General features: G+C 39.7%; 1 protein-coding gene across 7 annotated transcripts in view; it reads left to right on the top strand.

Annotated features, from left to right (window-relative positions):
* NRG1 (neuregulin 1) overlaps nt 1-12,794 on the top strand; it is a 182,372-nt gene that overhangs the window by 156,747 nt on the left and 12,831 nt on the right. For 3 of the 7 annotated variants that reach the window (XM_077760756.1, XM_077760764.1, XM_077760770.1), the window contains 2 exons: nt 2,221-2,279; nt 8,619-8,642. In XM_077760756.1, coding sequence (XP_077616882.1) covers nt 2,221-2,279; nt 8,619-8,642 — 83 coding nt within the window. Of the gene's footprint in view, nt 1-1,556; nt 1,625-2,220; nt 2,769-8,618; nt 8,643-12,794 lie in introns of those variants that run through there. The other 4 variants (XM_077760776.1, XM_077760777.1, XM_077760759.1 and 1 more) reach the window with 4 other exon arrangements.

Genomic DNA, 12,794 nt, shown 5'->3' with positions numbered 1-12,794 from the left:
ATGCAAAAATATTCTAATCCAAAAATGCAGTTCAATTATATATAATATATATATAATTATATATACATAATTATATATATATATAATTGAATTTGTGTGTATGTGTGTGTATATATATATGTATGTTTTGAAGGGTTAAGAGGGCTATATCAATATAAGATGTTCATTGTTAAGATTATTGATAATACCCATGATCATAATTATATTTAAGTTTACACAAGAACTTATGGTACTAAAAATCCAGAACTGTTAGTGTTTTATCCTGTAGGCCATTCTTCATGAAATAGGAGAATTAGATATACCAAATCACTTTATAACACTTTTTTGGGATTGAATTTGGTTTTAAGGGGAACGAGAAAAATATCCTTATATTTGTAAAAATGGATAGTTTTATTCACATTGCTTTGATGCCAAAAATATAATATTTACTCTTATTTACTATGGAGAAGAAAGGGTCGGTCGGGTGTAAATCACCAGGTATATGCTGTCACAACTACATTTTATTAGGGGCTTTGCATGATGGTTATGCTATAGATGAACTATGGATAATAACCATGATGAGGGTATTTGAGAAACAAATAAGTTTATTTGCTTCCTATAATCTTTTGATGGCCCTATTGACTAGAGCATGTTACTGGGTAAAAGGATCCAATCTGAAATGCTTTCATTACTGGTATAATAGCAGCAAAAAGAGCAATTAGAAAGGACTTCCATATTTAGGCACATCCCCATTGCATGATCTTACAAACAATATTATATCAAGATTTTAGAATTTAGATAGGTGAATGTATGTGAATAAAATTAAAATGTGACGCAGTTTAAAAATAGTTTTAGCTCAAATGCGAAATGACACCTACGAAGTACTACCGTAGACCCATCCTTTAAATTTTAAACATGTATTTGTCTTTGGGGATCACTGGATGAAGTGAAGTTTGTGCCAATAAATGTCTGCTTCTTTCTGTCTTTCAGTATTAAAAAGGAGACCTAAGTTGTCATACCTTTAAAAAAAAAGGGGGGGGGGAATATAGTTCTTCTTGTCAGTAATCACTAGAGTGTATAAGCACCTGACCTCTATTGTAGTTTGATGATTGAACTTACTACGTAAAAGTACCTATGAAAGCACAAAATTGAGTGGCTATGAACAGACTTGCTCGGGATCATTTAAATAAGAAAAGATGATGGAAAGAACCACCAAGTCCTTATCAAAACAAGTGCTTTAACAAGATAGGAGCCCTTGCTCAGTGGCAGATAAGGAAATGCCAAAGGGAAAGTGACTTAGCTCCCCAGGCCTTGCCAGCCCTATTTGACTTTCCCACCTCCCTGGGAGTTCAGTTGCAATGAAGTGTTCTTAAGAAGACCAAAGCAAACAACAACAAAAATACATACCCCGCAGTTTCCATGTAACATGGTTTTCTAAATGTGTTCTTTTCCTTCTCTTTATGTTGTTCAGCCTCCAGGTCATTGTAGGAATCTCCATATTCCATAGGAGGAAAATTGCCAGTCTGAAAATGCAGTGTCTGTAGCGTTCTATTGCTTATCACATTTTTGCCCTCTAGGTGCCAACCTGGATTCACTGGAGCAAGATGTACTGAGAATGTGCCCATGAAAGTCCAAAACCAAGAAAGTATGTTAAAATAATCTGAAATTTGCTTTCTCCCCCAAACTACAGCAACAATTACTACCGCTTGGTGCTTTTACAGTTCAGTCGTAACTGATTTCCTTTTGTCCTAACGATGGTTTAACCACTCGGGGCATGAGTTGGTTTTCACGGTCTCTCAGCTTGGGCCCCCAAGATCATAGAGGCAAATTAGAATGACCGGTCCGAATGGCCAGTGATGCTGGCGACCATGGCAGGCAAGCCGGCCCTCCAAAAACCATTTCCTTCCGGCACTTTTGACCGAAGCTCTCCAATGGAAAACTGAGATAAAGAAAACATCAGATGCGATTTTAAGCGAGTCCCTTTGAAAGAAAGCAGTCACTTCAGATGCTGCCATCTTTCTATCTATCATACAAACCCTAGGACCCCATTTTGCCCAGATTTTTAAGCCTTTGGGGCAGATGCCAGAGTCTGAAAACCATGATTAGGACAAAGGCTCAGTTCCTGAGGGTGAACTCACCAAGTTCAGTCAAATGACACTGAAGGAGCTTCTTTCTAGCATATATTCACCTCTTCTCTTTTTCTCTGTTTTTTCTACCATTGTTTTTTGTTTCTTCTCTCAGGTGCCCAAATGAGTTTACTGGTGATCGCTGCCAAAACTACGTAATGGCCAGCTTCTACAGTACGTCCACTCCCTTTCTGTCTCTGCCTGAGTAGAAGCATGCTCAGTCGGTGCCGCTTTCTTGTTGCTGCATCTCCCCTCAGATCTCACCTAGACATAGATGTGTTTTACCAGGTCTAACATTGACTGTCTCTGCCTGTCGCATGAGAACATTAACACAAGCGATTGTATTACTTCCTCTGTTCGTGACTAGTGGGCTCTGAGATACTAATAGGTGTGTGAGGCTCCGGATGCTTCTGAAATGGATACTGAATAATGTGATACAAAATGAGAGTCAATATCACACAGTGCAATTATAATAAAGGCATTTAAAAGTCTCACTCTTATTGATAAAATAAAATCATTCCACTAAACAGTCCATCTTCTTTATAAAATGGCAACGTCCTGCGATGGATGTTGCTAAGTTGTAATCAGTATGCACTTGAAATGATGGTAAGTTAATTTTGACTCAGAATGTGTTATTTATAACAAATAAACATGCTAAAAAGAGTTCAGATGTTTCTCTTCATTAACAGTTTGCATTTAGGTATAAAAAGAGCACTGAGTAGGAAAATTGCAAACATTTCACAGCAAATGAGATATCCTGGCTTCTCTCTATGTTGCTTAGGAAACAGGTGATTCAGGATTAGTTTAAACAATCATTTAGTTATATTTGCATTTCTTTATGCTAGTTTCAATGACAATTTTAGGGATAAATAGGGGTTTTAAAATATTCACTATTTACTTTGAAATATATAGTTTACATCCAGATATATGTTCTAAATGAAGAACTGAGAAATTTGGCGGATTTCTATGGCATCTTACGAACATCATCCCTAAAAGACCCAAGTCACATGTATGTAAATTACATGGATAAACTAAATCATGTAATTTGTCCTGTTGTGAACTGGGCTGTCGCTTTTAATTCTGGAGCTTTCAAAGCATTGTATTTTAAATGGGCTCCATATAGTTACCCATTGAGATGAATGGGTGACAGTTTTTTTTCCGTGAAAGATCGGATAGTAAATACTTCAGGGTTTACAGGTGAGAGTTATCACCTGCATGACCACTAACTCTGCACAAAGCAGCCATAGCCGATGCATAAACTGATGGGCATGGCTGTGTGCTATTAAAACTTTATTCACGAAAGCAGGCAGTGGGCTGGAGTTAACAATCCCTAATTCAGATTGTCAGTTGCTCACCCTGCAAAATACTTCACATAGCTAATCGGTGTGAATTCACATGACACAAGAAACAGTGATACGAGCCAGTCACGTGGGGGCCCTAAAAGAATCAGAAATTTACTCTTACTTGCATGCATGCAAAGACTAAGATCCTGTTCTTCCTGTTAACAGTTGTGGAAGAATAAATTTCATGGAAAAATTAATTTCACATGCATTAAGGGGAGACCCAATCCGTAATATTCAATCATTTATTTAGTGAGGTGGTGCTGATGGTATATTTACACAGGCCACATATCAAAGATTATGTTATTAATCTTTTTAAAGATAGATAAGATGGAAAATAAAAATAGAAGAGGAATAGTAGAATTTTACCAAATAATTTTAAAGCCATTCCTTTTAGAAATCGGTTTGTATTCAAATAACATAGATTTAGCAAATCATGTGACTGTATGAATACAACATCATATTGTAGAATTGAATGAAAATTCTGAACATTTGTATTATTAAATTTTTTGTGTCATATCGAGTTTCATTGTGCTCTGAAGACAATGTTAGGGCACTTTATACAGACAAGCATTCTTAAAATGAAGCTATTGCTCCAAATAATGATGCAGTTAGATCTGACAGTAGTAGGCAGAGAAGATGTTTTCAACTTCTATTTTAGACCATTTTCTTTTTCAGAAGATATCATTTAAATATAGCCACTATGTGGAATCAGAGTGTGATTCCTTAAATAAATTCTTTAGTAAGCTTTCGATCGCACTTTTGGAAGACGTCCAAGAAAGCAGCATTCATATTTACCCTGATGTAACAAAGATTGATAGGAAGTGCATTTATGAGCAAAGTCCGCGTTGACTGTGCATCAGGGCTGCCTCAGGTCTGGAAAAGCAATAGCTTCCATACAGAAACTGCTTTCCACAGCTGTCTTGCCCAGCATTAATTTTCTAACCTCTAGATCTTAAACTCTCAGTTTTCATTTCTGCAAACTCTCAGATAGAAGGCAAGAAAATAAATGTTGCTACTTTAAGAACTTTATGTTCAAGTATCACTGTAGGCTGCACAAAGGATAAGAAATGCTGCCGCAATGGTAATGATCAAAATTTAATTGTTTGTGTTCATAAAATCTGAAACACATACCATAAATTTTAAAAGAAAAGATATTCCCCAGGTTCAAAGAGAAACATTTTTTCAACTTAGTAAACCTCATTTTCAATAGAAGAATGACATTCTAAAAGAATGAACAGTTTTTAAAATGCTTATTAACACATAACTTTCATTATTAGGATTTGATGCAGTTTTTCTGGTCAGAGTATCCTATGGGGCATTTATTGATTTATAAAAACGGATTTAAAGTACGAAAGAAAAGAACAAATGCATATTTTATATGGCTTTCTTGAAGGCAGCCATTTGCCTTGAAATAAAACATATTTATAATACTTTCTAGAAAAATATTGTCAAGGTGAGTCAGCTTCAAATTTGACCTATCTTGACACAGAGTTCCTGCTTTCAAGGATTGTATTCATCATTGTGGGGGAAGGGGGGTTGTGTGCATATATGGGCAATTCATAATTGATTTATAGACTTCTGGGCAGAGGAAAAAAATGCAGCTTCAATAGTTAGAGGCAGAATGCATCAAGTATATCATATATAAACTAATATATAATAGGAAATTATTATAGAATAGCCCAAATTATAGAATAGTTATACAGAGTGCAATCTTAGAACTTTTAGGCTTTTTCTCGGAATAAGTAAACCCAGTAGATCTCCTTAAATGTAATTTTGAATCAGAGGTTACTAGTTCATAAATTACTTGTGTTGATTTCTAAATGCTTTAAAAACCATTGAAATTACTAATTTATTTATCCAACATGTGTATCTTGCTGACAATAGAATAAAGGCACAATCTATTACATAAATTATCGTAAATTCTAACTGAGTGTTAGTGAGACTTTCTTGTGTGTGTGTTGGTGAATGTGCTTATGTGCACATGGAAATTTGGGAGTACGGAGAAAGCCTCCTATTACACTCCAAAGGGCTCAATGGCAATATGGATTTGTATATGTGAAAATAAAAAGTATCTGCATTTGTAAAGGTAAGTCAAAACTTAGAAGTCAGATGCTAAATATGTCCCATTTATCAATGGCATTGACAGAACTTTAAAATCTCAGAGGTGCAGAAAGTCAAGACTATACCTACATCTTTGATATTATTTGCATAAGGAGGCCCAAAATATCAAAGAGTAAAATCTTAAATGTCTTCAGATTTTATCAGAGACCATAAATACATGTATGGATAATTTTGGTAAAAGCAAGTTGTTTAATTGTTCTTTCCTCTGATGCCACTGAAAATTTAAATTAACCTACAGGTTAATCAGTTCTCCTCAAACAATTATAAAATCCTAAAGCAAAGGATTAGTGAGTCAATATTTAGTAGTTGCTGAAGACTCTCAGATAAAATTAATTTTTTATATTGCTTACTGCACAGCAGGAAATCGCATGTAGGAAAGGACACTAAATTGTTTACAGCAACCTTTGTGTTTTTGAATTATTAATTTAATTTGAAAAATGTAGTGGCTAGACAGAAGTTCAATAGGAAGCATATGATACATAATGAGCCTAAACCAACATGAGATTAAATAGAACAGATAGAAAGTAATAACTTCGTCATCAAATGAAAAGTGTTTGTGTGTTCTGCTTCTCTTGACTCACAATGAAAGAAATGTAGCCACCAATAGTAAAAATAAATTAGAGCAGTATTTGCTCTAGGTCGAGAATGATGCATGTTTCCTCTGCTTGTTTCCTTGTTAGGGCTTATGGCCAGAAGAGATTCCAATTTTAAGTACCAATTTCCCTTTGAATTATTTGAAATTGGAGCTGCCTGATATGAATGACTTCCCATGAAATGAAATTATAGTTAGGCTCACAGACTTACCTATAAAACTGTAAATGCAGTAATACGTATGCATGAGCATGCTACTAATTTTATTGAAGACTTAACCAAGCTTTCTACGCAACTAATATAGATCATTAGCAGTGTTCATGTAGGCATGGAATAATGATTCTCCGGAAAGAGTTTAGATATCTTGGCTTTAACCCTTAAATTATTACTGACTGGTAGGAGGAAAAGGCATTAAGATGGAAGCGGTTCTAGGTAGAAAAACTTGAGCCACGTCTTCAAGGAAATGTGTAAGGAAGCTTACTATCACTTCCTTGGAAAGTGAATTCTTGTCCTTGATGCTCCAAAGTTTATATAAAGGAAGCCAATGAGGGGGAAATATTTTGTCAAACTGAGAGTTGCACAGAGACAAGTTCATTTGGATCTGAACAAACTGCTAACTTTTGCTGTAGACATTGTGCAACCAAATTAATCCTGAATCCTGTGGCTTTTAATTTATGAAAACTTAAGCTAGTTCCCTGAGTAGCCTGGACCCAAGGCAGTCTATTATACACACTATCTCTCATTATTACTGCTACTCAATGTGCTCTCTGATTTAGTTTTTAATCTGGAAGCTTCATTTCCTCAAGAAGTAGAAAGTTTTTAAAGTCTAACTTCTTGGGTATATCCCAGCAGCTTTAAGAGTTTCCCTGGCCATGAATTAAGTAAAAGTAAATCTACATGTAATAAGGGGCCCAAGGTCGATCTCCAGATACGTCCACCCTCCAAGCTCTTAACCCCTTTTGCTGTTGGCCGACATATTTCATGGCTCCTTTATTCCACAGGGTCCTCCCTGTGGTGCGTGTGTTAGTGTCATAAGCATTTTGTCAATGAGAAATTAACTGGTCCAAAGTCACTGAACAGGCAAACGGCAGAGACAGGAGCTGAAAGTGGAGGAACCCAGCACGCTTCCCTCCTTATCCTCTCTCTGCTGGAGGCGCCTTGTCCACGCCCACACCGATGTTTTTGTGAGAGCAGTACCCCCTCAACCACGTGCGTTCAGACTTAAGCGATAGATGCTCTCTCATGTTTCTTGGACCCCCGTGGTATCTTCTAGTCAGTGATCAGGGAAGAAATGGAGACCTCGGAATCTCTTTTCCTTCTGCCCTTCCTTCCCACGTGCCTCTCCGCCATCTACACACCAATGAGGAACCCTAAAGCGGCCCAGCCGATGCAATTGGATTAACAATTTTTGCTTCGAGCCTGGGAAGTGTCATTTCTGGAAGTTTTTGGCTTTTATTTTTAATTTGCCCATTTCCTCGCTTGAGCCTGTGCAGGTTCTGCTAGTCCTTTTAGTCTCGGAGTCTCCAAGCTGACGCCTGCCGGGACTGTGGGCTGTGAGCTCACACCAGGGAGCTCCTTCCCCGAGCCCTGGGCTGGCATCTGGGTGTCGGAGCTCAGCCCCCGAGAGTGATCATCTGATTGGCTCTCTGTTATTTGAAGAAGTAATCCATTGAACTAAGGACCCCAGGAACTGGATCCTTCCCCCACCACAGCCCCCTTTTCTTTTTACAATTTGAAAAAGCGAGGCATCCAGAGTTGTCCTGTGACACCCAGGAGTTCTTTGAAAAACCAGAAGCAGGCTCTGGTCCCAGTTCCCTCTCTGGCTTTTTGGGCAGAAGCATTTGTTGCTTTCTGTGACTGGAACATGTCAGTGGTGGAGAACAGGAAAGGTTAGGAGCAGAGAAGGAGATTTATTTTTTTCTAATAACCGAAACAACAAGAAATATTAGAGCATAACTAGCCATGGACTACGAAAAATGTAAATCCAGCGAGAGAGAATTTTCAGACCTAAGTGCTGTCCTCTTGATTTCTACTCCTGGCTCTGCCTATGTGCCTATGGGGGGGGGGGGAAAAAGAATATCACCTCCCTGGAACTTCATCTCTGCCTTTTAAAGAGAGGAATGAAATAATACTGAATGCCTTTTTAAAATTATCATAAATACAACTTATCTATTCCCAAATGAGGACAACTTCTCCCTCAGTAAGGTCTTTTAAGGGTTAATAAAGACGTGGTGTGCCGGTATTTGCACACCTCTTTAACAGAGAAGTTCCCTATGCGGACGCACGGAGGCGTACCTGAGCACTGCTGTGTTAACCACCCACCATTCGCCCTGTTCCATGTGCACGCACAGAAAGCCGTAATAGTCGTGTGTAATGTGTTTTGGAGTGCAGTGTATTGCTCTTTTCTGAAACTTTTTTCCCTTTCTTTCTTTTTTTTGTCAACTTTCTGCATTGGCAGAGCATCTTGGGATTGAATTTATGGGTATGGACCAATCATCATTCCTTTTAGCCTGCAGAATTTAGAACCTATGAGCTGAAATCTTTTCCCTTCCTACTCTTACCTTTCAGTTCCTAACTAATTTCCTTTTCCTTCAGAAGGGATCATACAGCTATAACAATGATTTTTCTGCTTCCGATCTATGATTAGTTTACCAAAATGTCACCGAGTGTAGCAGTTTCTAGATTCCCCAGCTTCACGTAGAGTTTAAAAATCACTTCACCTCCTGCAAATTCACATATAGGCCCTGTTCCTTGTCTGGCCATGCTGTTATTTCAGAGCTGGGGTAAGTTGGAGAGGTGTGTAAGGCTATGGGAGGAGCCAAACCAGGCCTGGGAACAGACGAAGCTCTAAATGCATCAGCTTAAAAGCACGCCACGTCTTGGGCTGATGGGAATTTGACATACAATGTAAAAATCATCCATTTAATATAGTAACATAGAAAGCCCTGACACTGCAACCCATTATTGTATGCACAGACTCATTTTCTGGGGATGTTCAAGTGCTACTCTAGTCAACTTCATTATCTTATGAGCAAGGAAATAGAAAACAGAAAGAAAGAAGCCTTGTGCTATTTTAAGTGGAAATTCTAGCGCTAATTGAATTAACCTTGAGTCACTAAGATCAGCCAGACAAGTAATCAAATAGAAATGTTCACACTGTAAACACAAAACCTCTCTTATGAGCATATGAATTTGGGGCACCGTCCCTTTGAAAGCCTCCGTCCTAAATAACTAAGAGCAAGGGCCAGTCCTGGGAGGAAAGGGGAGCCATTGTGTCATCCCAGAGACCACAGCACAGGTACCCGGCCTTTCTCAACGACACCAGCAGCCCTGGAATATGGCCATGGGTCAACAAAGCAATGTCCCAATTAACAGAATAGCTGATCTGCATGCTTGCTGGTGTCAGTGACATGATGCCTTGAGGGCCCCTGTAGCATAACTGCATGATAACATCACAGCCTATGCCGAATATACTTTCCATAACTTGCGGAGAATGAGGCTGTTGCAAGTTGGGTCAGTTACAGGGATAGAAACTCGACCATTCCCCCCAAAAAACCTTCCAAGAGAAAACTATTCATGTGATGAGAAAACCTCCACTTATATGTGAGTGGCTCTTTGCAGATCAGAGAACATCTCCCAGGCATGAGAAGCTCGAAGTCCCACCATCACCATTGGGTGGCGGATTATCTACATGAAAAGAGGGATCTATTCAAGTAACCTCCCTCTGGATAAAAATAGTTCCACTACTAGGAAAGGCTTATAGGCCTTTCCTGCAGGGAGGGAAAAAAAATCCGTTCCCCTTTTCCCTAAGAGCATCTTTGTCCCCCTTTATCACTTGGGTGTCTAACTAGAATTTAATATTTCTTTTCCTACACAATGAGGTTGGGCGATGGATAGTTCAGATATATGACTTTTACCAAGGGACACAGTATTCTGGTATCCGCACACCTCTTCAAGGCAAACGGTCCAGAGACTCCAAAGTCTCAGGACAGCCAGTATACTAAGCCAGAATGTTCCATCCTTAAGGGAAATCAGACCTCAATTAAAATTGAGAAAGACAAGGCTTCTGTCTCTTAGCCTAGCCAGATCAGACAGAAAAACATGCTTGATCTGATTCACTTCAATGCGTCCAGCCAAACCATAGAGTAAGGACTGGGAAGCATTTCCATTCATTAAGGCACATCCGCCAACTGAACTGACGGATTCTCTTTTTCAGCGCTGCCTCTAATTTGCTTTTGCCCTATTGACCCTGTCACGCTAGGGGGAAAAAAATAAGGAAAAAGGGGGGGTTAAAAGAACCCACTGTTTATATTATTGTTCATCAAGTATTTCTCTTTTAACACATTCATAATGTGGGGGGCCCTGCTCTAGTAGATTGTTGGAAAACGAAATAGAAACTGAACTGAGAAACATTTAATGTACTCAGGAAATGCTGTTGTGAGTACAGCATCTTAATCCTCCATCTGTATTCCATGGGCCTGTCTTTAGCTGGTTCATCTTACACTTTTGCTTTTACCCTTCGGCCTTTACTGAGCTTTTTATTTCCATGACCAATTTCGCTGGAAAATGTGTCTTCCCGCATCACGTAGGGCAGAATGGTGAGTCATCATACCACATTTGCTGACCAGCTGAGGTCAGTCTACTCTTTCAGCCTTAACAACCTCCAAAAACCTTCTCAATGGAATCCCTGGGAGTAGCATGATGCCTTTTCCCCCGTGGGTCCCTGTATACATCCCGTTTTCGTGGTTTGCAGAAGTAACTTCCCAGCTTTTTCTAAAAATAAAACGTTATGATCCCAGTGCCACCAAGCCCTCCCCCTTTCAACAGAAGAAAAAGAGAGGGCGAGCGGAAGAAGGCATGGTAAAGCAAGGTCAAGGACACTTCTACACTCCTGTTTATAAACCAGCTCATCACACCCGCAGAAGCCCTGCCTCGAGTGCCGGGCTCCACCTCTCCTTCTTAGACGTAGTGCTAAAAACTGATCCAGATGCCAGGTCAAGGAGGAAGCCTCCCCCCCAACCCACCCCCGTGGCACCAGCTCACAGATTAACACCTCATAAAATTTCATTCCCTGTCCTGTGGCTGTGGGCGAGGGGAGGCAGCAGACACAGCAATTAACAAAGCAGCATTCACATTCCACCTCGCCATCTGACTTTCGCTGCCAAGATATGTGCCACCACTCTATGCCTCCTGGCCCATTGTTTCCTTGCAATGCACCAGCTGCTTTGCTTTCTAATCGTGGCTTCCACGTGACCGCCAGCCTAGGGTAGGAGTTATGCTGTATGGGATCACCCTTCCAACTTTACATCCACCCTCTCTTCCCACCCAGCATTTCCCCCTCTGGTTTTCTTTTGTTTATTTATTTTTCCTCCCTTAGTATTAGGCATGCTGTGCCAGGGACTTCAGATGGCTCCTTCACTTTTAACCTTGTTTTCCCTCGTACCCAACTTCCTCCCTCTCTCCGTCATTCTGTCAGTCTGTCTGTCCTCTTGGTTTGTTTTTTTCCTTCCCACTTCCCACCCTTTCAGTTTGTTTTTGTGGAATCTCTGTAGCCTTCTAGTCTTTTACCCACTGACTTCTCTTCCCCTTCTCCTCCTGTTAATAATCAGTGCTATATTAATTTGATTTGATAATGTTCCTGACCTGTTAACTGGAATTTGATTACCATGGGCTTGGCTTGTAGGAAATGATTTTTTGTTTAATGGTAAGGTCCACTGTATCACAGAAACTAAAATGCACGTTTTCATTTCAAGAAGACCTTTTTGTGACTCGCCCTCTCTCAGCAGAGAAGGTGTGGTTGCTGAGACTGAGAATGTAAATCGAAAATGTTCCCTAAGGCGCCATGTTGATGTCCCAATAAGAGACCATCATTTGTACAACATCCCCCAGTTTTTGACCAGCTTATTAATCAGCTTGGCCAGTTCCGCTTACATTGCTTATCCTGCACTGATTGGTTTCTCTTTCTCAGTGAATATCTTCCAATAAATATAATTAGACTGGTTGGAAACTCAGTCCCTACGGGATCAGGTTCACCATGAAATCTTCCAATCTCCTTAGGAAACTGATCTACCAATATCTAATCAAGTGACCCCTCCCAAAAGCTGATTTGCAAATAGAAAGACTTCCGAGAATAGGAAGCTGGTCGCATTTGGGGTACAGTGGTACCATGAACCCAAAGTTCTAAGCATCATACCCCCTAATGTAACCTACCTTAGCTAATTTGCCAAGCTGGTCGCTATGGGGATGCATTACAATCTATTCCAAGTTGCACGTCATGGATGCTAGTGGTTTCTTTACACAAATTAGGCGTCTAAGTACAACTGGTGATGTAATAATAATTGTCTTTCAGAGGGCAAGTCTCCATCTTGGCCCCAGACTATCTTACCCACCATATCGGGTTTTCTCTGATACAGTTCGCTGCTACCTCCACGGTGTGGCTTATGTTTACATTTTACAGTTAAATCGTAGGGATCCTGCCTCGGTTTTGTCGCTAACTACAAGTCAAGCTCATGTTTGCAAATGTCTTTGAGTTTGTTTTTTAAGTTAGAAATGGGTCCTTGTAAAGACCACTGGAATAAAAAATAGGTGGGAAATAAAGAGGTTTGGGAGGGCAGGGGGCGGGGGAAGGAGAGGA

The sequence above is a fragment of the Crocuta crocuta genome, unplaced genomic scaffold (assembly GCF_008692635.1).
Source record: "Crocuta crocuta isolate KB4526 unplaced genomic scaffold, BGI_CrCroc_1.0 scaffold546, whole genome shotgun sequence".
In the NCBI taxonomy this organism is placed as follows: Eukaryota; Metazoa; Chordata; class Mammalia; order Carnivora; family Hyaenidae; genus Crocuta; species Crocuta crocuta.
The sequence above is the reverse complement of the archived record's forward strand: the minus strand, read 5'-3'. Positions and strand labels throughout refer to the sequence as shown.